Genomic DNA, 24,228 nt, shown 5'->3' with positions numbered 1-24,228 from the left:
TATCGTGAACAAACCTCTATCACGATTTCTCACGTCAGTATAGTAAACAATCTCGCGATATAAGAACACAAACGCACGTGCCGTAACGAATATCGTGACAAAATCTTGGCTCTATCAATCTAGAATCAAGTATTAAGTCTTACTATATATACTACAATGTACATATATACTACAAAGTATTAAATCTTATTCCTAAACACAATCTCTTTTGTAGTACATGTAATACTATACTTGCAAAATCCCATACCATATGCAAAAAAAAAAAACCTCGATATCAGAAGTTGTATGTCACGTTTAATTTGAAAACGAAAATCACGTACCGCCCTTAATAAATTCTACCGTGAATGTAGCAATTGACGAAGCAAGTCATCCACATCCATATGTATATGCAGAAAGCAAAGCCGAGGGTGCAATGATACCAAGCCACGTGACACAGTGGTATCGTCCACCACAGTGGCGACATCTCGGACGCGATGGTCGTTTATTCGCGAAACAACACACGACGACGACGACGTTCCTCCGTTGAAGGTGACGCCGCGCAGAAGATGCTCCCCGAGCAGCGTTCCACGATCAATCGTCAACCAACGACTTATCGTTGAAAAGAAAGAAAAGAATAAGGAATCACACACGCCACTCACCTGAACCATTGATGTGTGTTGGCACGCGAGACAGACCTCCCCGCTTGGCGGCAGTCTGATGGTGAAATCAGTCCGTGCCAACCCCTGCCGTTGGCCTCGCGCCCCGTGCATTCAGCATCAGGCCGCGCACAAAACGCCGCGACACGCACGCACGCACGCACGCACGCACGCACGTGATGCACTGTTCACGTCACGGTTCACCACGACCACGCCCACGCGCCACCGCGACTTTCCCTTGTCCACGTAGACAGTTCACGATAGTGATGTCAACCACCACTAGGGGTGCTGGCCGCGACTCGACGGCCGCGCGGGCGCAACCAGGGGAAATCGATTATTTCCACGCTCTCTCCTAGGGGTCAATCTTAATCTGGCCGCGATAAATCTATTCGAGATGCATCGCTAATTCACGCGCATCGGCTTCTGTGCAGGCAGCTCGCGGCGCCGCGACTGCCAGCCGAGAGAGAAAGACAGAGGGAGAGAGAGAGAGAGAGAGAGAGAGAGACTTCCTCGCAGACAGTCGTTACGGACCCGAGGATTCCCACTATCGATTCGCGCTTCCGTGATGAATATCCCTGTTTACTGAATATCTCGAGTTGCCGATAACAATTTTCTCAACGTGACGATTTATACCGCGATATACGGATCGCCCCGCGGAAACGGGGATATCGTCATTTGAAGATGAGGGGAGGTCGCTACATTGGCAATAAGGTTAAAAATGAAAATTGAAAAATTATCGATTGTAATGGTTGCACGAGAAGCAACTAACATCCGAGTATATGTTTGGTTCCCGTTTTACGAAACTTGGCACCTTGTTGACTTAATATTGTAGTTGGGCAAATCGAGACCCGGAGGTTTATATTTGTAATTTGAATAGAATTTTCAATTTATACGAATGTTGGGAATTAATGAGAGAGGAATTCGTAATGTTTAAAAATCTGCTAATAAAATGTTCAATTTATGATTCGTTCGTTGTCAAACATTGTAGCGACCTCTACTTCGAAGAATTTAGATCAACGACATCTATGTTCCGTCGAGATGTGTATTTAATATAAACAATAGAATATTTAAAAATAGCTATTAATTTTATTATCACCATAGAAATGTTTACTGACACTTATATATATTGTAGCCATAATAGAAATTCTTCATTCGTTATTTCGTTATTTCGTTATTTCGTCATTTCGTCATTTAACTTTCATTATGTAATCTTCATTAAATTATTAGTAATTGTATGNTTTTGTGATATTGATAATATTTTTATATAAACAACTAAAATTAATTACGGAGTTATTTATTTATAGTATTGTGATATAAATATAAATTATCATAATCACTATAATATCAGGCCGAGTGGCGCGATCTGGCGCATTCGATTTCGATTCAATTAAAGCGAGTTAAAGTTCAATTTCACCGTCACGATACTTTCACGCGAGAATTTCGACAGAGAGACATTTCAAAATGTCCCACCACACCGGCGGTATCCTTTGAATAAATGTCGGGGACGTATTCAATTTAACTTCTGTCCAACATTTAAAGCCTTAGGAAAGCCGTGGACAGGTGTTATCGTATTTGCATGATTACCTTTCTCCTGTCCCTAAGATAACACGTTAAAACTTGAACTTGATAACAACAGTCCGCCGTGCGGAAATTAAATAGCCGCGTCAGAATCCAACTTTCCAGACTGTTGCTGCCCGTTGCAGCGTTCAGCTTCGCCAAAAATGTTCACCCGTTCCCTCGTCGAAGTAATCAACGGACGTTCGGTCTCGGGACTGTTAAAAAAAGAACGGCCCAACGCGAAACGATAGAACGCACGTCTGAATTAAAATCTTTTCACAAGCCCGATTACCTGTTCGTAAAATCGCTCGCGATATAAAACTAAGGGCTAAGGGGGGAGAGCTCGCAAGAAAGAGATGGACAGCTCCGAGTTCTTGATCCCGAAGATCGCTAAATTCTTTTTCCACGGATAAAAATGGTCGGTAATGTTCGCCCGGTGGAACCTTGACACAGCTTAGAATTCCTGGCGAGCCAAACCGCCGGGTACTCGAGACGTCAAAAAGCGTTGAATAATTTCTGAATTCGCCGAGACAGCTTGCGCCGGCCCCAGTTCATTCCCCGGTGTATCGTACGGTCTAGTTGTCAGTATAAATAGAAAAGTGCGCATAGTTATGCCTGACCAGCTGCGTAAGTGCCGCGCCACGGCCGCCAGCCCGTTCCATCAACTATGAATCCTGAGGTAACATTTAATGAATAAGTCACACAGATGGAATTACGTTTGAATATTTTATCAATCGTCTAATCTCTAGAGTGTGCGGCATTGGAGTATATGATTTATTTATTTGAGAACGTCTTGTCCGTGAAAAGTCGCGCGATGATAGCAGAAAACGATTGAGACTGGGAGAAGCGATTGGAAGAAACGATGGACGATCAACGGACGTACGCATCAATGGACTGATTTATGTAAATGCTTTCACAACCGCTTTAAACATATTTTTTATTTAGCGAGGACTCGTTTTCCCGATGAAATTGTACATGTACTCTTCGTTGTCAAATCAAATTATAATCAATGACGCGAGTTCTTAGCTACCACGAGGAGAATGTCATAGCTTTTGCAAATTGCGATAAAGAATGCGAGTTTAGTCGTCGAGCGTAGAACGTTTGACAATTAAACTTTGTTTCGCATATTTTTCTACATTGAAATTAAGCTTATAAAATGTACATCGTTCGTCGTTTGTTAATATTTTTAAATTCAAATTGACAACAACGTTACCTTTACCTCGTTAAACTGCCTGCAATAGTCCACGATTCATCCTATTACCTGTATCAAAGGAAACGTTTTCACATTTATGTGAAATTTTCCAATTTCACGACGCCGTAGCCGTCCTCCGTTTTATTTAAGATCCAATTAAAAACACACTTTATCCTCACAGCTTTTTGAACAGGCAGTAAATTATTCATGATGTTATGCCACCCTATAGTTACGGGCGTAGCGTTTGGTTTATAATACGGTCTATCATCTCCTTCTCGTAAAGATGACGTTGCCTCAAGGACTCCAAATATGAATCTTCAATGATGCCGTACGAATTTAACGACGAACAGAAACTCGATGTTCGTTCGAATTTCTTAGACCTTCTTGACGATGATACCTTGCAAATGTTTTTCTTTGAATATCTGCCGCCATTCGTATCGCTATGTGTTTGTATAGTTGAACCTCGATCCTCGATTATTGTCGAACACATCGAGTCATCTTGCATCTGTTACGATAAAAATTATGCTTGTATCATTGACAATATTGATCGATTGAGATAAGATTTGGAAAATATATTTCACATTGAAGAGAAAAACAAGAGGTAAAATTTTATTTGAAGGTATGAGAACGAGACTGACGGGATTTTTGTTTTCCCCTTAAATGCACGCTAGAACTTTTGCGCCGAGATGCAACCGGCCACTATCGATCCAGCAGATCAAATCAATAAAAATGGTAAGATAGATGGAAGCATCTCAGGGAGAGTCCCCTTTTTCGGTCAATCGTACAAAGGGATATCAGAAAAAGGATCATTGTTGAGCGATCGCAAGAAAGTAAGGACTCTTGATTTACCTTTGCATCGACCTCCTGATCCTTCAAAGGAGGCAGGAAGCATTTTTCAGCGACAGCATCCCTCGTCTGTGGACATAAAGGACAAGTCAGTAGTTAAAACCAGTTCAAAAGTCTTTTCGCATGCTGGGCCGAAATAAAACTGAAAGACAATAAGACACTCCGTCGAGTGTAAGGAAACAACGGGGAAAATAAGAAAAAAATCACGAGGTCTGCTATCGAGTATCGACATGAACATAAGCATCTACGCTACGAACTAAATAACATTTTCATGTGACTTTTCGACTAAAGCAATTTCTCCTAGAATCCTAGATTACAACGGACTTTCGTTAATGACGACGTTAATTTTCGAAACTATTCCCACGTCAACAAACTCGATCGTTTCGTTAAAAATTCCACGTCGCACGCCGGGGCGTAACGCCGGAAATTATTTTTAAATAGTTTCCCGGGAAGTTGCTTGCCCCTGCCTCTGGGATTGGTATTGCGAAACGTCGCGAACCCATTCCGAAATTCCTTTGTAAATTGTTTTGCGGTGGCCAGTACGTCGACGCAACGGCAGGACAAAGAAAGCCCCGGGCAAACATGCATAAAGAGCGTAACTCGTTGAAATTCAGACCGCGATTATCGATAGAGGGAGACAGACAGGACAGATGAGGATGCTAGAAGCGAGACGGGGCCACTCTCGCAACGACGAAAGTAAGCAAAATCTAATTCCAACGGCGGTAGGCGAGTCACGGGACCCGGTCCCCCTTTCCAGAGAGATGTAACACGGGTTTATCCACGTGTAGAGAATTTCTGTACCTTCTCTCGCCCTCGTATCCTCAATTCCTGCCCTGTCCTTGTGGTAGTTGCGGCCTGCAGCCCTCGCTTTGTGCATATAATTGGATTTAGCTTCGGATACCAGTCTCTCTACTTTGCCCACCAGCATCCACGCGCATCCACCCATTCCTTCCCGTCCTTTTCCTGCCCTTTCCATCCCTCCCCCCTTCGCCCCCTCCCGCTTCGACCTCGACGTCTTATGATCTAACTCCATCTAACGGCTAAAGACTAATTTTGCATGCTGTATCACCGATGGAACGACTGCGCGATAAGGAGCGTGTAATTAACAAACTGCGAAACGTGTTTGCACCCGCTCTGCCTGCGTTTCTCTCGGTTTCCTAAACACGAGCGGATTACCATTAAGGAAACTTAATCCCCTTGTGATGAAAGTGAACGGTTAATATACTCTGATGATAGATGCGTTTGTAACACCGTGCGCGTACGCACGCGTTCTCGATTGTAATTACGAAATCAAGTTAATTTCGATGAATCAAACAATCGCGATTCAATCGCGTAATAATTGCTGTGTCGACAGAGACGACGTTGCAAATCTGAAAGGCCAATGGCGGGAGAGGTTGCGCGACGTTAACGATCTTGTAACGAACGTAGGAGCAAAACGTGTGAACCAAGGGAAGATGGAACGAACGACGAATAAACGGGTGGAAGGGGGGGGAGAAAAAAACAAGGAGACGCTCGCCATTGTTAACGCGAAAGTGATACGTACGTAATTAATTTCTCTTATAAATCTTCCGTGGCGACCATTACGAGGCTTGACTCTCGCGCGCTGAACAAGTAAAACGAATCAGTTTTCGTCGCGATGCCTCTTTGCATCCTCTAATTGGCAATTAAGTATCGAGCGTAACGCGAGCAAACAGCAGACGATGTTAATTCGTCATCCTGCCACGCCTCGGCTATCCTTTTTCTACGTCATTATGGTTCCAAACACAGGATAGTTGGCTTTGATTTGCGTTCGCACGTTTCGATTCGATTTTCGATTTTCTCTTTCTTTTTTTTTTTTTTTTTAACGAATTCGAAAGCGTCGAAATGAGAACAATTTTCCGTGCGTGAGTCGATAGAGATTAGTATTGGTACGTTTTGCAACGTTGTCGCAAATTGAAATTATCACGCGCGTGTGTGTATCGGAAATTTTCAAACTTTTGCTGCAAGCTTTTGCGTGCCGCGTTTTTTTTTTTTATTTTTTTTTTTTTTTTGTACAAAATAACGGGAAACTGTTCGACGATAAAATTAATTAAATGTTTACAATTATTTACAAGCATCCTCGAGTACGAAAACACTTCGCGCTTTAATGGCCACAATGTTCGCTGCAAATTAATTTTGAGCGAAGTATAAAACATCGTTAAAACAAAACAAAATAACACTCTTATATCTTTTTATTCTCTTTTTTTTAGAATTTTGTAGAATTTTTATTTTCACCGCGACAAAACGTCGCTTATCCCTACTGTTAATTCTAATAAGCAAGCGATACAAACGTAAAGTTTGTAAAGAAATATCGCCTGCACGTGTTGCTCGTAGGACCAACCCGAGACTTAAACACCAAACGCGAATTTAAACGTTTGATTATATTTTATGAAAGCAGAATATGAAAAAACAAAATTATTGAAACGTAAGTAGTAAAGACAATACTCAAAATCACAAAGTAATAAGGCATTCACAGTGTTCCTTAATAAATTACATACCCCTGCAAATTTCTAGCTTCTATTCTAGCTTCTATACGTATATTTTAGCTGGATTGCCTACAAGAGAGTAGCAAAAATTGTTCTCAGACGCATCGTTCATTAAAAATCGTCGCATTGTTGTTTCTCGTTTCCCCTTGACCATAAGCTCGCAGACCCTCGTCCGACGCTGTACGTCAGAATTGTGCGCATGACACGTACCTTGGTCCTGTATGCTTGCAGCAGTATCCGCTGGCGATTACGCGCGCTAACTGAGTTCCCGTATGACCTTCGCCGCATCAGCCACTCTCTCTGCAACAACAAACAATCCCTGAAGCTGCCATCGCTTCGATGAAACTTTCAAACTAAACAGACCGGCGGTGAGAGCGTGGGGCAGAGGGGAGGAGGGGCTGCTCGGATGGGCGCCGGGGGCTTTATTTACTTTTTACGAAAGCTCCGCGACGGCCTCCGCCATCCCTCTGCAAGTTTCCGGTAACGCGAGCACGTACACGCGCAACCCCTACATCCGACGAAGCGTCTGACAACGGCACACTTCTACCCTATATATACGTACGTACGTATAGTGCCTCTTATTTCTCTCCCTCGTTCCCTCTTTCGCTCTTTTTCTCACTCTTGCTTCTCCTCCATTCTGTCTTCTTTCCCTGCCCCCCTTTCTCTCTTCTTCTTGCTCCTTCTCCCTGCCACACGCGCGCAGGCACGTACACACACACACACACACACACACATACATGCACACTCGCAAGCATCGGAGCATCCGGCGCGGGTTTGCCCGTTAAAAGTGCAGTAAGATCGATCGATCGAGCTACGCCGAAAATCGTCGAGTGCCGACTCTCCCCCGGCCGAATCCAACGAGTAAAGTAGATTATGCAAATGCTCGTCGAAAGAGGAGGACGATGCAAAAGGAACGGATAGGGAGGATGGGTGAGAGGCAGGTGGTAACCAGGCCAGACAGAAGTGAAGAACAAAAGAACCGGAAGGGGAAAGGAGGAAATTGTATCTGGCGAAAGGGTCAGGTCCGATGCATCGCACGATGTTATCCTTAAAAGTTAAATAGCCACAAACGACGTTACAATGGACGATGCCGTCTATTTCATCCCCTTTCTCTTCATTCCCCTTGTCGTTTGGAGCCTCCAATTCTATCACACTGCTCTCTCTTTCTCTCTCTCTCTCTTTATAGTCACTCTGTTTTTTCGTTTCTCTTGTTTACACGTCGCGCGTCATGCTCTCGTGAAACCGCAACGTTAATACACGTCGGTACAGTTAATATCACGGCAAGTTAAACCGGGCAATATTAATGCAACCTTTCGGGTGTCTGTGTAATTATGGACATTATGGTGTACCTCTGTTGTCCCCTTGTTCCAGTCCGTTGACCTCCTCCCGGCGTTTCATTTAAACTGTTCTCGACGGCGCGTCCACCAGGAACAAATTTATTCCCGTGTGTACTTATCTACCCCGGTACCAAGTTACTCCGGTAATCCCGGATAATAGCGAAAGAATGTACGACAAATGTGCGGCTGTAAGAAAGATACTCGGATAAAGTCGGTATTTTCACCGGGGGCAAGTTGCAGCCTGAAACTTCTTTTTGTACCGCCACCGTACGTGCACACCTCCTACCGTGTAACTGCTCGTTGATCCTGGCTGAGCCTTGCTTTTTAGCACGAAATGTTCAATGCAATTATGTTTGGATCGTGATCCAAATTGTTCTGCTTGTCCCGTTTTAAAAAATTACAAGACACGGGAGCAACAAACGCGAACTCGACGTATTAAAGATTGAGATCGACCCAGTTTACGTCCATCTGTCGGTGAATGATCGATCGTCTAAATCAATTCACTTAGTTTCTCTCAACAGTTCTCCCCCTCCTCAAGTATTATTCATCGACATTCCCCGCTTGAAATTGTACCAAGCTTGATTCAGTTCGCAACTAAAGACTAAAATCATCCTCGACCCACTAAATATCCCAAGATATATCTTCCAAAACTATACTCCAGTTTAAACAGAGCTGCTCCGTAACGCTTCGCTCGTATTACAATTCCGTCGATTTGATGTAACTTTACGTTACAGAGTGAGTTACTGAAATATTATTTATCGCTGCAAACAGTTACAATCTTCGGAACTCTTGTTCGTATGCTAACATCGCGTTGACAATAATTCACGTTCGTGTACGTTCAATTCACGTAACAAAGAAGGAAATCTAACGTGATAAGTTTGATATGACACAATTTCCATATTCCATGATTGAAATATTTAAATATTTCGCGAATATTCAGATATTGCGAGAAATCTTCGTTCCATCATCTTCCAAACAGTTTCCATCAGAAAAAAACGATTGAAATTCCTTAAATAAAATTCTCAACGACGATCCAAGCGTTTTTCTCAAGTAATCGTGACTGACACCTAGTTGCAGCATCATATCCAGACGGATAGAAATTGATGAATCGTCGCCGAACAATCGCGTGAAATTTTGATTTCCAATCCAGTGAAATCGTTGCCGATCAAATTCCTCCGTCTCAAAAGCGAGCAAGAATGCGGATACGTGTCCACGCGAGAGAATGCGCGTGACTCCATGGGAGCTGACCTCCTTCCTCCTCTATCCCTGTTCTTCCAACTCGCGGTGCTGGGAACTCTGAAAAATTTACAGGCCGACCCTCTGCCTCTCGAGTATTTAGCTCAAAGGCTTCTGGAATTTACTGTGTCTCCGAGTACGTCGGCGACAACTATTTCCTCGTCGTGCGCTTGGCGACGGGCGGCTGTCGAAGCTGTACCGGCACGCCAACCAGAATGCTGTCCTGGAGGAACGACATTGCTGCCGATTTTTTTCAAAGCATTCGCCGCTCTCGCGACGCCATCCTGTTAATTCCTGTAGTAAACGTTGCTCGTATTCACTTTAAAAGATCGTTTAAGATCTATCTAATCGACGATGTGTGAAGTTTTATATATGTACATTATGCCAGAAGTATTTATTTGAAATTCGAATAATTAGCGAAGTTGTAGTGACTTTTCTCTTGTCTCAGATAAACCGTACTTTCCTCAAAACTGTATTTCTTAATCCTTTTTTTTTTTTTTTTTTTTTTTTTTTTTTGATGCAGGATCGAATTGTACACTTTTTTTTTTTTTTTTGTAGTAGATCTCTGAAACGATTCTGCTTAACATCATCCCTTGTTCCTCATAAAATTGCTTATCACTTAAAATTAACTGTTCTCTTTCCATATCCTCGATCAGCTTACAACAAATAATATTTCTATAATGTGACCAAATGTTTGAAGATGAAAGTTTAAATTCGTCGATAAACTGAGGATTTATGCATGTTCTACTAGAAGTTTGCTCGTAAAGGTGCCTGACCTTTTTGGAAATCCACGAAATGTTCCGCGTATCGTTCGACGCATGAATTTGATAGGACTTGTACGAAGAAAATAGAAGGTAGGAAATGATAAGGTAGCTCCGAGGAAACGGCCGCATGTTTATTAGATTGAAGTTACGAAGACGGGCGACAAGCTAACTCGCTTTAGGTCTTCCGTGAAATTGTAAACTGTGATGGGTCGGCGGAAGCGAAGTTTCTTCTACTTGCGCTTTCTCGGCGCAATGCCGGCAGGTTAACTTCCGGTGGGACAAGGAAACGAGATTGCGAGATGTCTCTGTTCGAACTTCTGTTAACTCGACTTTAGACCGAATAGCCCTGCTCATCCGCGAATCATCAAAAATGCGATTCACGTTTTATGAATACGAAAATATATGTTTAGAAACGTTTTCTTATAAAAAAAAGACTACGTAGGAATTGAATTTTAGGATGCAAAAAAAATAACAATAATAATAATAAATAGAATATTTTAAATTATTAAATGAATAAAATAAATCTCTTAGGTTCTAGTTCTTCAAGTCGTGACGTATATGAATGTACATAGTAAGAAATAATAAATGTATTTATACCTAATAAAAATCACATCGACTAAGTCCTGAGTTATAATTATCAACGGCAAGATTTTTGCCAACCCTAATTCTCTGGTCTCGATCTCACGACGAATAAATCCCAGCTCAATTAAGTACGGTCAAAGGATATATCAGAAGGGAACAAACGAAACACACTTACCTTCGCTTGCATCTCAATTTTATCGGGCCCAAGAGATCGATCAAGCTTCGGTATCGGCAAGGTCTTGTACTCCTCGATGGTATACGGCTTGTATCCGAGACTCTTCTTCGATTTATCGTCAGGCGCACTGTACTTAGCTGTGTTCGAGCTGGAGAAGATAGTGTTTGTGTCTTGGAACGTTGGTCGACGTACAGTTTTAGCGGATCGATTGGCAGAGGCCAGAGGATCGGTAGATCCCTCGATTATACGTCGATAAAAACTCAGCTCGCTTTGATCGTCCCTCGGGGTCGCCAACGAACGTGTATCGTCGTCAGTGAGCTCCTCTCGTTCGCTGTCTCCGCAAACCGACAAGGTGGAACCCTCCGGGGATCGAGCCTTGTATTGTGGTCCACCTGCGAACAACGAGATACTAAAGATACATCTTCCTCAGGACGTTCTTCGTTCTATCGCTTTGAAATTGAAGTAAGAATCGCTAGTTTGTACACGACTCGAAGCAAGGATACTCTCAAATCTTTTGATATTTAACATCTCCGATATTTCAACAGCAATATTTCGAGAACTATGATAAAGATCAAAAAATACTGAGACTGAGTGTACAACGCAAGTAAATCTCGAAACTATGCGTTTGTAAAAAAGATTGTAAATTAATTTGCAAATCATTATCGTACGAGGATAAATCGGTAGATAACAGTAATTTGCAATTAAACTTAACACAACAGCATTTAAAGCGGATAAATTCTTCATGCATCCAAATCTCAAAGCTTCCAGATCTAAATCCCTTCGATATCAAACTACAACAGTCCACGCGTAATCTCCAGGGCGTCGTGCGTGCCCTGGCGCTCGTGACCGTTAAAAAATAGCAATCCTGCCAAAAACAATATTTCTTCCCGCGGTAAATCGGACCTAGTGGACACGTCGCGCTTCGAATTACAAGGAAGATCCAACGCGACCAAATAACAATAAAGCAGCAGTATGGCCGGTCCCTGGACAAACAAACAAGAAGGGACGGTCCTGAGATGACCACCGTACGTTCTAATTCTCCCTGGACATATACCACCAACGTCGAAAAGACATCTAATCACGACCAAGGTAAACCTTCTCCGAGGAAAATTACATCGTTCCGGTGGCGTTTCAAGTGTCCCCGCGTAAACGCACACTTCCCGCCCTTCGTGTCAGCCACAAACCAAGAACGAGGAGGAGGAACATCATCTCGTTTCAGACTAACTGAATCTCCGACGATAAAGCTCCAAATAGGAGCGTGGCTTTCTCGCCTGCTGAACCTTCGGGGCGAGCACGTTTCCGAGTTTTTTGTTCGGCTTCATAGACATCGGTACGTCCTTCGAACAACATTTCGTCGCCGACGTCTTCGAGAAACGCTTGGTACAACTTGTGTCGACCACTTGTCTCTTGCTGCCATCATCCTCTTCCCGTTTTGAACCGTTTGTGTTCTAAAAAATAAGGAAGAAAGTAGGCTTGATTTAAAATATTTATTTCCTTGGCTTGATTGAACAAATTGAAGGAACTTCACTCTTCGGTAAATGAAAGCAAAATTGTAAATTTATAATCACCTAATACTCATAAGCAATAAGCTTCTCTTTCTTCCTTTTCCTTCAATTGATGTTTTAAACAGCACAGTCGTAATACAAAAATAATAGAACAATAAAAATTGAAGTTTATAATTTGTGAAATGATCAGAATGTTCCTTGTGAAATAGTATGTTGCAGCCAAGTGGAATCAGAACGGTTTCTCATCACGCCACGGATCTTACGTTTCTCTTAAGAGGATCTGCGACGTTTCGTTTTCCACTGCCCGAAGACGTCGGACATCGTTGCTTGGAAGTGTCTACGAGTCCCCTGTTCGCAATTATCGCATTCTTGCTGCCGGCTGTCCCCGTGTCTTTGTTGATACTCGACGTAGTTTCATTAGATCCGGTATCTGAAACATTTTCGGTAAAAATGAAACGGAACAAAAATCAATACTCTCTGGTGAACCGATCTCGTTTTCTTCAGACCGTTTCTTAGCAAAGATATCAAATATCCGAGACTCTTATTATCTAGAAGCTTAAACAGTAACTTAAAAATTAGTCTATTTACAACATCAAGACTTAATACTTAATTATTAGTATTTGAATCGCTTAATGATAGTATAACTCTTGAATTATCAGTCGTCGATATTATTAGTGATTAAACGATGCGTTGTAATGAAAAATTGTAATTTTACTGATCACAGGAGTAGATACTGGAATGTAAATGCTAAATGTTGAAATACTGTGTATGTTATTTCCCGAGTTAATGATCATCAAATAAATTAATATTCAAAGTTTTACTTGGTTCTAGGTTGAATCCATCGGTGTTTCTGTATAAAAAATTCTGATTCCTCGGTGAGATTTCGCCAAAGTTCTCGAGCGAATCCATGGAATATACTGACATTTTGGAAACAGTTTCGATCTATTTAAAAAGCACGGGAAAAGTTACATAAAAAGCTTACGGATAATTATATTATATCGCGATATAAGTCGCGAATGAGCAAATGTAAATACTTATTGGTTACATGACTCAGTTCAAGCAGTTTCTCACGAGTGTTTTGTAAATGGCTATATATATGGTGAATTTAACGAAAAAATTACCTAGAAATATAAAAATATTTGAGTACGAAAAAATATTTAAATACGAAATATGAAATGAAGTAAAAAATACCAAATTTTTTTTCAACCTTACTACAAGATGATCAAGTCACGTTTCAAATTGTTTCAAAAGAGCGTACGATGTTTCACAATTTAATATATTCTGTAAAAAGTGAAAGTAAACGAATGAAAAAATTAATTAATAAACTTTACACTTACATTTGCAAAAGATAATGTATTAGATATTGTGAATAAAAAGTGGGAATATCTCAAGAATTCGTTGCTGAATATTCATAATTTTTTATCAATAATTTACTTATCAACTAATTATTCCTACAGTCCAGTTTACTCAACTATGAAATAATTTTGTACAACTTAAACTGGACTGTGGGTTGCTTAACTTGATATCGTTTTGCAAAGATTAAAGTTTGGAAATCAATTACCACAATAGGTCTCACCACGAGGAGGTGACTACGTTCGAATCTCGCATATATGATCTCCATTACATGCAAGTCTCGGTATTCAACTTAAAAAATATCGAGTTCCTATTCTACTTGGCCCAGGGCCTTATTCTACATAAAATCGAGACAGACGTTTCATAGTTCAAGTTCAAACTTGAAATCTAAAGCTTAACACCAAAACGCTAGACTGAGCTTGAACTATGTGAACTACCAAACAGCGGTCGCACTAACAATAGATACATCTCGCACACAGTCATACAATACAATTGGAAATCATACAATACATACAATACGTACAATCGTACATAAATACAACACATAATACAATTGCAAATTATACAACAAGTCGCAGCACCCCTTCTGTATCAGAGACACGTTTATCTAATACGGAATGAAAGAAGAGAAACGAAACTACTGAGACGCTTTATTCTCAATATCGTGCTTTGCAAAAGGGATAATGAGGATGAAAGCCGCGGTTCGTCTGCAAGTTTCGCTGTCAGTATGCCAAATCGAGGTTCCAACACTTAGAGGCAAGTAATGCAACGCTATCCCTAACGATACAGTGGAGTTTCGAAGAACCGCTGAGTCGTATTACAAAGGACGTTAGATTACAAGAACGTCACCTCGTCCGATTGGACGAGGCTGCAATTCCCCGAATTGGCACACTGACAGCGAAAATTGCAGACTCTACTCTAGCACATTGACTAGTAATAATAAGAACAGCAGTAACAATAGTAACAACGTAGAGAGAAAGGGGAGAGTCTTAATTTCGTTTCAAGTTAAATAAACGTTGGATCCTTTACAGAGTTCATCTACACTAGCAGACAATGATCCGTGATGAGACTGAATTTGTGTCCGTACACGTAGGCCAAAAACTCTCTTACCGCGAGGCATTCCTTCCGTGTGATTGAATAATTCAATTCCACTTCGTATAAGAGTCGCAACTTGTACGTCACGGGACAGTTTTTGACGATCTCTCCTTGGCTGAGCCCCGCACCGATGGCGTAGCCTGATGCATCGGTTGTGATATTGAAAGGCTTCGTGAAATCGCGATATTGTCGGAGTAGTTCGGAACAAAGGGCGAGATTTGTGAGAATTTGCCGATGATATCCCGCTAGGCCCAAAAATTCACGTACGTTTCTCGCCTTTGAAACTGGAAATTCGCGGACAGCAGTGATTTTTCTCGGCCATGGTTTCACACCCTCCTCGCTTATTACGTGTAGCCTAAATAGGCTACCTCGCGGTGCAAAAACCCTCATGGTTGCAGTTTTAAATCGACGTCTCGCAGACGCTAAATTTATCGAATTTAGCCCGATGTTGGTCAAGAGAGCTGGCGTATATTACAATGTCGTCTAGGTAGACAGCTCTGTTCTTCCCTGCAAGCCGATTAGAATTGAATCCATTAGTCTGTGGAACGTTGCATTTTTCAGACCGAAAGGCATACGTTTGTACTTATAATGCCTATATGCGTCCATCTTTTCCATACCTATTTGGAGAAAACCACTGGCTAAATCGGAGACACACTAAAGTATTTTGCACTGCCCAGTTTTGGGCACAAAATTTATGTAGAGAAAAATTATGTAGTCAAGTAAAGCAGTGATCGTCGCTTTTGAATAATCGCGCAACATATAAAAATTTTCGCTTGTTTATTCAGATTGTTGTTTCAGAGAGCAAGAAATATATATATATATTATGTAATTATCTTTTCCATTATTGTAAATAAAATAATTTAATTGCTGTAAATTATTCAAACTATGAAATAATGTGTAGTATGAGGAAATTCAATGATTGATTCAATTTTTATAAGTAAATAGTTAAAATTATTAAATAATATACAAAAATATCATAGAAACACGTTATTTTATAGTTTGAATAATTCTACATTTAAAACAATATTAATTAAATTATTTTATTTCTATAACATTTCTAAACATTATTTAATATAATTTTTACAACCTTTCTATATATTAAACAATTAAATTAATAATTTCATTCAATAATTCACGTCATTTGTCTTAAATACATTGTTCAAGTTGATTGTTATAAATTATTTATTTAGTTAAAATGTAGTAGCGCTGCGGTGCAGAACCTGTCTAAATCGATAGAATGGTAGAATGTGATACGAAAATGACCTCCAAAACGAAAAATACATTGGTTGTCCGGTCTGTCCTAGTTAGTGAGTGCCCTTCATTTGTCTTACATGGCAGCACTTATCAATTACTATAATAAACGCCATCTATTGCGAATGTATTAAACATTTTTATATTATAAACCATAACTTCGAAACTTGAATGCTTTGTCAGATACCGTGCTACACAATATACATATGCAGCTAAATTTCTCACCTATAGTTAGTCTTTTTAAGTAGTTAAAAAGAGAGGGAAATCATATCAGGTGTGTTGATCTTTCTTCGCAGCAGTAATGCGTGAAGTGAATAAATCTGACAATGAGTAAAAGATTCCTTCTTTACTAGGACTAATATAATTTATTCATTTGTTTGAGAAATAACAATTGCGTCGTATAAAAACAGAAAGTGAAAAGTAAGAATATATTTTTATTAATATTCGTAGTTTCGTATAAAGAAGTATAATAAAAGACTAATATGGCTAAAAAGTTGAAAAAGAATGCCACAGATGCAAAAAAAGCTGGCAAAAATATGACAGTCAAACAAAAGAATAATCGTCAGGTAAGTTATAATAGGTTATACAACATACGTGTACAACAGTTGTATTTATATAATAAAAATTACAAAACATTTGCAATTATATGAAATTATAGAACATTTGTTATATCTTTAGAAAAAAAAATCAACAGAAGACGATGAAAATAAACTTAAACCCGCCATTCTTAAAGATCAAAATTTGAAATCCAAAAGTAAATCTAAGAAAAATAAGTTAACTAAAACTGTGAAGCAAATATACAAGAATGACAAAAAACGTGTTTGTACTGACTTCTTAAATTCTGACACTATAAAAGTAGTAAATGTAAAGAACAAAGATAAAAATAAAGTAAAAGAAGTTCAAAGCAAAAAAAATCAGCAATTTAATAACAAAAAACTAAAACATCAGAAACAAAATAAAAAGAATAAAATTTCTGATCAATCTAAGAGTACAATTAATGATAATAAGATTGCAAAAAAAACAAAATCCAAATGTATAGAACCTGAAACAAAAGATAAACAAAAATTAAATAAGAAGAAAAATTTGAATAAAGTATTAGAAAAGAAATTGAAACAAAGAAAGAGTAAATTTTCAACAACTTCCAAAAAGAAAAATGATGATCCTCAAGTAACTAGAAGCCATAACTTAGATATCAAACATTTGCAGAAATTACTTTCTAATAAACAAAAAGAAGAAAAGCAGAAAGTAAACGTGAAACCACAATCTTTAAGACAAAGAATGATGACTAAATTAAAAGCTTCTAGATTCAGATATTTGAATGAAACTCTTTATAACAATGAAAGTTCTGAATCTAAAAAATATTTTAAAGATGATCCTGATGCATTTAAGGCATATCATGAAGGATATAAACAACAAGTTGAACAATGGCCTGTAAATCCCCTTGATAATGTGATAGCTTCAATTAAAAAAATGTTAGTATATTTTTTACAATTATAAATTATTATTTTAATTGTTATATTTTTTACAATTATAAATTGTTTTAATTGTTATATTTTTTACAATTATAAATTATTATTTTAATTGTTATATCAAACGTATGAACGAACGAATATTAATCATGTCATAGGCCAAAGCAATACATAATTGCTGATTTTGGATGCGGAGAAGCAAGACTTGCTACTACAGTTCCTCATAAAGTACATTCTTTTGATTTTGTTTCTCTAAATAAAAATGTAACTGCTTGTGATATAGCACATACACCTTTATTAACAAATAGTGTTAATGTTGTTGTATTTTGCCTATCACTTATGGGAACTAATCTTAAAGACTACATTATAGAAGCAAATAGAGTTCTTAAAAAAGGGTAAGTACAAAATAAACATAAATAAATAATAATGGATACTAAACTTTAATAGAAGAATTTTAAAGGAAATTCTTGTAAAAAACATTTCTTCCAGTGGTATATTAAAGATAGCTGAAGTTGAAAGTCGATTTGAACGAGTAGACGATTTTATAAACACAATAAATGGTTATGGTTTCAAAAATATTTGGAAAGATTTATCTCACAATTTGTTCTACTTTTTAGACTTCAAAAAAGAAGGAGACATTAGTGGTAAAAGAAATAAATTACCTTCTATTACATTAAAGCCATGTTTGTATAAAAAACGTTAGGCTATAAACAATGATTTATTATACATTTCATTAAAAATTTTAATGAAATTTATTTTGTTGTATTTACTGTATTTACTTCGTCTAATAAAAATAATTATAAAGATATGTAAAAGATGTTCCATAATGTTTTGATTCCATCCTTTCCAAATGAAATCAATCACATTTTGGACATTTAATATATGTGCCAGCTTAAGCAATGTATTATTCTTTGAATACATTGGTCTGTTTAGCACATTTTAAAATAATAAAAAAACTTTAAAATAATAAATATTGTGCCTATTTTATTCATAAATAATTTTAGAAAATTATTATTCAAACATATTGGTATGCTTAATACAATTTACAAGAACTTGAAGATAATAAACAAAGTATTTCATTCATAATTAATAAAGTTTTATAATACACGATTTTAGATATATAAGATTATATAATGTACTATTTTACAACTAAAGACCCGTCAAATTATTCATATACCATCTAAAATATTTTGTGTTTCTTCCTTTAAATCTTCTAATTTTTCTACTATTTGTAACTGTAAAATAATAATAAAAATAACTATAATATATCATTAATATAAACATAATATAAAACATAATTTACTTTGGCAGCTGCAATAATCTGTGTCGCAGTTTTTTTACTCAGATATGGAATTTTATTTTGCAAATCCGTTGGTTGAGCTTTAGCTATAATCTGTACTGTTCTAAACCCCGCGTTATACAATTGACGTGCTCTACCCTATAAAACGGAATAAATATTATAATTCAACTAAATTATTATTTTAGTTTCTAGGTAAAAAAATATTCTTACAATTTTGACTAAAGGTAAATCCATCAATGCCTCTAATTCCAGAGGACAACAATATGATAATCTTTTACTAAACATATTTAATAAATCTTTAAATGCCCAAAATTCATCCAATTCCTGGAATATTCATTCGTTGAAATTTTATGAAATATTATATATACTGCACTTACTAACCTGGCAAAATCGAATCACAGAAGATGCAAACGATGATACAGCAGTCAAAAGATTTTGTACAATACCTCTACTTATTTCATATTTTTCTGCTATAGCATATACTGCATGTTGAGACCACAAATCATACAGTATTAGTGTTACATAAAATCTGTGAATCACTCTTGGTTCCACATCCTATTACATATAAAATAGCTTATAATATAAAAATAAATCTAATACAAATGAACTGATAAAAATCTAATATAAACGACCACATACAAACCTTGGGCAATAATCCATTACGTATTTTACCTATATTTGCTTCATTAATTCCTATAAGTCTAGCTGTTTTCATTTGTGTTTCTGATAAACTAGTTACCTACAAATATATGAAAATATGAAAAAATTATTGTCAATAATAATAAATTATAATAAAAATTATAAATTAGAAGTTACCACATCGTAATAAATTGATCCCGTTAGTTTTATCTGAGATATTAAATCATAAGGAGTAACAAGATATAAAAGATGCAAATAGTCAATAAGAATTAAATGTTCTTGAGCCTTTTTTAGATCTTTATACAATGTATATGCACATTGCATATTAATGCAAGCTTTAACATAAAAACATATATAAAAAAGAATAAACTACTAAATAATAACTATTAGCAATAAAATTATTTCTACCTTTCATAGCTGCACGTCCAAGACTACATAACTCTAATTCAGTTTCATTAGTAAGCTTCAATGTTCTTTTTCCTTTTATTTCTTTAATTGTATCATTAGAAGATACATCTTGTGACGGAAAAGCAACACTTATATTTGGTTTGAATTTGTCAAAATTTTTTTCTTCTTTCTTTATTTTCATAACACTAGCTTTTATAAATTCACTTAATGTTTCATCCACGATTTGTTTAATATTCACATTTAAACGTTTTTGCTGAATATTGAGTAATGTTTTTTTGGCTATTTTGTGTAATTCAAGTCTAGTCGTCGCTATTCGTAATAATATAGCACTTAAAATTAAGTTATTTATACCTCTATCTTTTTCTACGTGTATTGTGCTTAAAGAATCATCCATTTTAGATCTTAAAAGTTCTGTTACCTGATTACATGATAAATATATGATAGTGATATGAACAATAATATTTTTATATTTATTTAGTAGACGTACATATGTAATGAAGATACATGAATATTACCTTTTCTAATTCATTATTTTTGCATATAAGTATACTTTCTCCTATATTTCCCATACCAGCCCGACCAGCTCTTCCTACCATTTGTTTGTATCTACTTAAATTTAGAAATTGGTTGCCAACATATGGACTCCTCAATATCACCTGTTATTATTATTTTTTTTATAAAAACAAACTATAATTAACTACTGCTTAAAAAACAAGTAATGAATGAAAACAAATACCCTTCTAGCTGGTAAATTTACTCCAGTTGCTAGTGTCGATGTACAACATATTACACACAGAATACCTGCTTTAAAAGCATCTTCCAATAATCGTCTTTCTTCAGATGTAAGGCCAGAGTGATGATAAGCTACACCTACTTTTATGGTTTTGTGTAAGATAGAACAAAGGCCTTCTTCACTTTTAAGTGCATTTAATAAATTTTCTTTTTCAACTTTTTTGTAATCTTCTAATGATCTATAAATTATTACATGCATAAGTAATAAAATCCATAATAATACGTATGTATTTAAAATATAAAATGAAGTTCTGACTTGAATAAAATTCTAGATAATAACAGAGCAACATTTTCACAATTTTTCCGACTTGAGCAAAATATGAGACATGAATTTTCTGGAATTACATCCATTACCAAACCTCCGATTCGATCAGGATCTATCTTTGCCGCATCATTTGAATACTTTTAAAACAAGTAAATAATAATTATTAATTACTTGATAATTACATAAAACAATAAAGCATTAACTTACCTGATAATTAATTTTTTTTACATCTGTCAATAATTCTTCTGTTGTAAAATCAAGTAACCAAATATTTTCTTCGCATTTCACATATTCCTTAATTTCTACAGGACGAAAATTTCCAGTATACAGCTCCGCATTTAAAAATGTTGCTATTTCGTCTAAGTTACCTATTGTTGCACTCATTGCAACAATATGAATATTATCTAAAACAAGCAAACAATAACAATTTATATATAAATTATGTATCAACAAATCTAATGTTATATTGCATTACCATTAACATATAATATTTTTGTTAAAAGAACTTCCAATGTAGCTCCTCTACCTCCACTTTCACCAAGAAGATGTAATTCATCAATAACTATAATACCAATCTAAAATATTTGAACATAATTGGATCGTGTAATAGTGTAGTAATAATATAACATTCATTTCAATTAAAATTTCTATTGTCAAATCTTTCAGTGTTTTTACCCACTTCATTCAAACGATTTTCTTCTATTAAACTATTTATTAAACTTAATGCTTTCTCTATAGTACACATATATATGCTATTTTTTTTACGACGCTTTTTTGGAGGATAAGTTCCTTTTGATGCTGCATATTCTTCAACTAAAAAATTTAATTCAAGTGCGAATGGTGTCATTGCTTGAACCTAAAATTTATAAATAAATATTTACTTCTTATAATTAATTATTATAAAAATTGTATAGTAAACATAATATTATGTTTACCTTTTCTTGCACTATAGCTACAAATGGCAATATAAATATTGCATTTCGTTTATTACATATAAGTTCTTGCAACATTAATATTTCTGCAACCAATGTTTTACCTCCACTAGTAGGAAGTGCATAAATTAAATTTTTCCTGTTTTTTACTGCATCTAAATTTAAACATTCATCTTGCCATTCTAAAAGAAATAAGTAACAAAATAATATAAACATAATAGGAATAAAAATAAAATTTATAAATTTATAAACTTATTAATAATTAAAATTATTTTTGTAACTGAAGTACTTACGGTATAATGAATTAATACCCCTAATTTGTAAAAAAAGTTCCTTTACTTTATTTGGTAAACCATAAAATGTATCATTGTTTATTAAATTTTTACAATGAATACTTGTACCTTGTTTAATTATTTGATTATCTAAACAACATACTTTGTGTTGAATAGTACTGCTACAACTATCAGAATTTCTTTTTATTAATTTGTCTGATTTGATATTCTGCTGTTCATTCGTTAGCATATGCATTGACTCTACGATTTCTGTGGAAATTGTTTTTTCAAAACAGTTCTCATATTTTTGTGTGACCTATTTTGGAAAACATAATGATCATATAAATCTAAAGTTAAAAATTTTATAATTTTATAGATGTTAAAATTATTAATAACCTGAAAGCAATCCAAAATATTATCTTTTAATTTACAAGGATCCAATTGTGTAAATGCTTTATTATCTTGCCAATGACTATTTGTTTCATTAAGCACATTCTGAGAATGAGTTACAATATTTTGTTTGGTAACTTTTGTTTGCAAATCTGTTTCATTTTCTTTATTATTAACACATTGTGTTTCTCCTTCACTTTCATTTATTTCAAATATATCACACATACTCCAATCATATGTAAGACTATTTAAAGTTCTCTCATGTATATTAGGACTAGATGTATATATCTCATTTTCATCGTGATCTCTAATATCTTTTAATATTGTGTCACTCATTGAAGAAATAGATTCATTGTTTTTTGAGTTAGAAAGCATTTTGTTTCATTTCCTTGGATTCTTATTTACATTTATGTAATTATAATTTAATGACAAATTTATATTTAGCATAATAATTAAATCAACAGTCAAGAAAAATTTGTCAACAATTATTGCATAAATTATTATTATAAAAAATCCATTTCAAATAAAGCAGTGGCAGACTATTGCTAAAAAATACAATTTTGTACGAAACAAGAAATATTTATACATTGTCAATTATATATTTATAGAACATAAATAAAATACAACAATATGTATATTTTGTTTATAATTATTTAAAGAAATTATATTTAATATAAGTATATAAATGTAAAATAGCTATAGTTACAATTGATTCAACAAAAGTGTTTTGACGACATAAACTGTTTATCACCAGAATAAATTAAATTTACTCTCTCTATTTAATAACAAATGTTAGTCATAAATAAATAAGCGAAGATAAATAAGCCATATATGAACATTAAGAATATATATAATTAAGAAACTATAAAAACATTTCATCTGACCTTAACCTAATCGTAAAAAGACGTAATAAATTTTGTATCTTGAACGTAAGAAAAATAAAGGAATAGAAATGAACGTTTTTATAAAATCTCTTGTACCTGCAGTAAGTGTAAATAGTAATGTGTCAATAACAATAATATCGTTATCAAATCAGATAATTAAAGTATTTCTAATTTATAATTTAAGGTTAAACCGGTACCTTTAATAAGGTGTATTTCAACAACTCATATGAATTATAAAGATGACTTTCAAGATATAACTCATCCAGAAAGCAGAGAACCCGACATACCACTATATACCCAACGTAACGAAGAAAATAAAGATATTAAAAAAGCTCGGTAATATAAAAACAAATTAAACATTATCAGTATTAAAATATATCTTTCATGTAATTTTATTTTTTTATATTTCAGACTATTGTATCAATCTCGTAAACGTGGTATGTTAGAAAATGGTCTTCTTTTAAGTACATTTGCTAAGAAATACCTATCTAGTTTTAATGATAAACAACTACATTTGTACGATTGTCTTATCAATTTGCCAACCAATGATTGGGACATATTTTATTGGGCTACTGGTGCAAAACCCACTCCGCCTGAATTCGACAATGAAATTATGGATTTGCTAAAAAAACATATAAAAAATGAAGAGCGTCAAGCAAGAATAATGCAACCCGAGTTATAAATAGTGTACTAGTTATGAAGTACTTAATAGCTCAAATTTTTATTTTAACTTTATGAAAGAATAAAGTTATGTTACAATAATAAAAAGTTATTTATTTAAACATCTAATATATCTTTTGTTTGTGCATAAATATGTAGTATTTGTTGTAAATAAAATATGAAAT

General features: G+C 35.6%; 5 protein-coding genes across 6 annotated transcripts in view; 2 read left to right on the top strand and 3 right to left on the bottom strand.

Annotated features, from left to right (window-relative positions):
- The window catches only part of LOC122534299 (beta-1,4-glucuronyltransferase 1), a 37,069-nt gene extending 36,157 nt beyond the window's left edge, over nucleotides 1–912 (bottom strand). For both annotated transcript variants that reach the window (XM_043664806.1, XM_043664807.1), the window contains exon 1: nucleotides 639–912. In XM_043664806.1, the coding sequence (XP_043520741.1) occupies nucleotides 639–749 (111 nt within the window). In that variant the 5' untranslated portion in view covers nucleotides 750–912. The remainder of the gene's footprint in view (nucleotides 1–638) is intronic.
- Nucleotides 913–2,797: 1,885 nt separating this feature from the next.
- On the bottom strand, nucleotides 2,798–12,782 carry LOC122534300 (the record flags this gene model as incomplete). The annotated part of the gene is made up of 6 exons (XM_043664808.1): nucleotides 2,798–3,889; nucleotides 4,234–4,299; nucleotides 6,945–7,034; nucleotides 10,829–11,220; nucleotides 12,054–12,276; nucleotides 12,597–12,782. Coding segments are annotated over 6 exons (1,233 nt in total), but the record flags the coding sequence as incomplete, so codon positions are not given.
- A 3,277-nt stretch (nucleotides 12,783–16,059) lies between these two features.
- On the top strand, nucleotides 16,060–18,784 carry LOC122534297 (ribosomal RNA-processing protein 8). Its single transcript, XM_043664804.1, has 5 exons — nucleotides 16,060–16,306; nucleotides 16,415–16,598; nucleotides 16,711–17,504; nucleotides 17,660–17,896; nucleotides 17,991–18,784. The coding sequence occupies exons 2-5, from the start codon at nucleotides 16,515–16,517 to the stop codon at nucleotides 18,202–18,204; spliced, it is 1,329 nt and encodes a 442-aa protein (XP_043520739.1). The 5' UTR covers nucleotides 16,060–16,306; nucleotides 16,415–16,514; the 3' UTR covers nucleotides 18,205–18,784.
- On the bottom strand, nucleotides 18,560–22,889 carry LOC122534296 (helicase POLQ-like). The gene is made up of 16 exons (XM_043664803.1): nucleotides 22,506–22,889; nucleotides 22,131–22,425; nucleotides 21,841–22,019; nucleotides 21,585–21,761; nucleotides 21,381–21,480; nucleotides 21,113–21,309; nucleotides 20,897–21,042; nucleotides 20,585–20,819; nucleotides 20,364–20,504; nucleotides 19,849–20,266; nucleotides 19,618–19,775; nucleotides 19,445–19,540; nucleotides 19,183–19,356; nucleotides 19,012–19,125; nucleotides 18,805–18,939; nucleotides 18,560–18,736 (listed from the first exon to the last, which is right to left on the bottom strand). Exons 1-16 carry the CDS (start codon nucleotides 22,872–22,874, stop codon nucleotides 18,671–18,673), a joined length of 3,000 nt encoding a protein of 999 aa, XP_043520738.1. The 5' UTR covers nucleotides 22,875–22,889; the 3' UTR covers nucleotides 18,560–18,670.
- Nucleotides 22,890–23,201: 312 nt separating this feature from the next.
- Nucleotides 23,202–24,168, top strand: LOC122534298 (succinate dehydrogenase assembly factor 2, mitochondrial-like). Its single transcript, XM_043664805.1, has 3 exons — nucleotides 23,202–23,484; nucleotides 23,568–23,719; nucleotides 23,795–24,168. Exons 1-3 carry the CDS (start codon nucleotides 23,452–23,454, stop codon nucleotides 24,063–24,065), a joined length of 456 nt encoding a protein of 151 aa, XP_043520740.1. The 5' UTR covers nucleotides 23,202–23,451; the 3' UTR covers nucleotides 24,066–24,168.
- Nucleotides 24,169–24,228: the final 60 nt, after the last annotated feature.

Source organism: Frieseomelitta varia, unplaced genomic scaffold, assembly GCF_011392965.1.
Source record: "Frieseomelitta varia isolate USP_RPSP 00005682 unplaced genomic scaffold, Fvar_1.2 scaffold_586, whole genome shotgun sequence".
Classification (NCBI taxonomy): Eukaryota; Metazoa; Arthropoda; class Insecta; order Hymenoptera; family Apidae; genus Frieseomelitta; species Frieseomelitta varia.
Note: the sequence above shows the minus strand (reverse complement) of the source record. Positions and strands in the feature narration are given on the sequence as shown.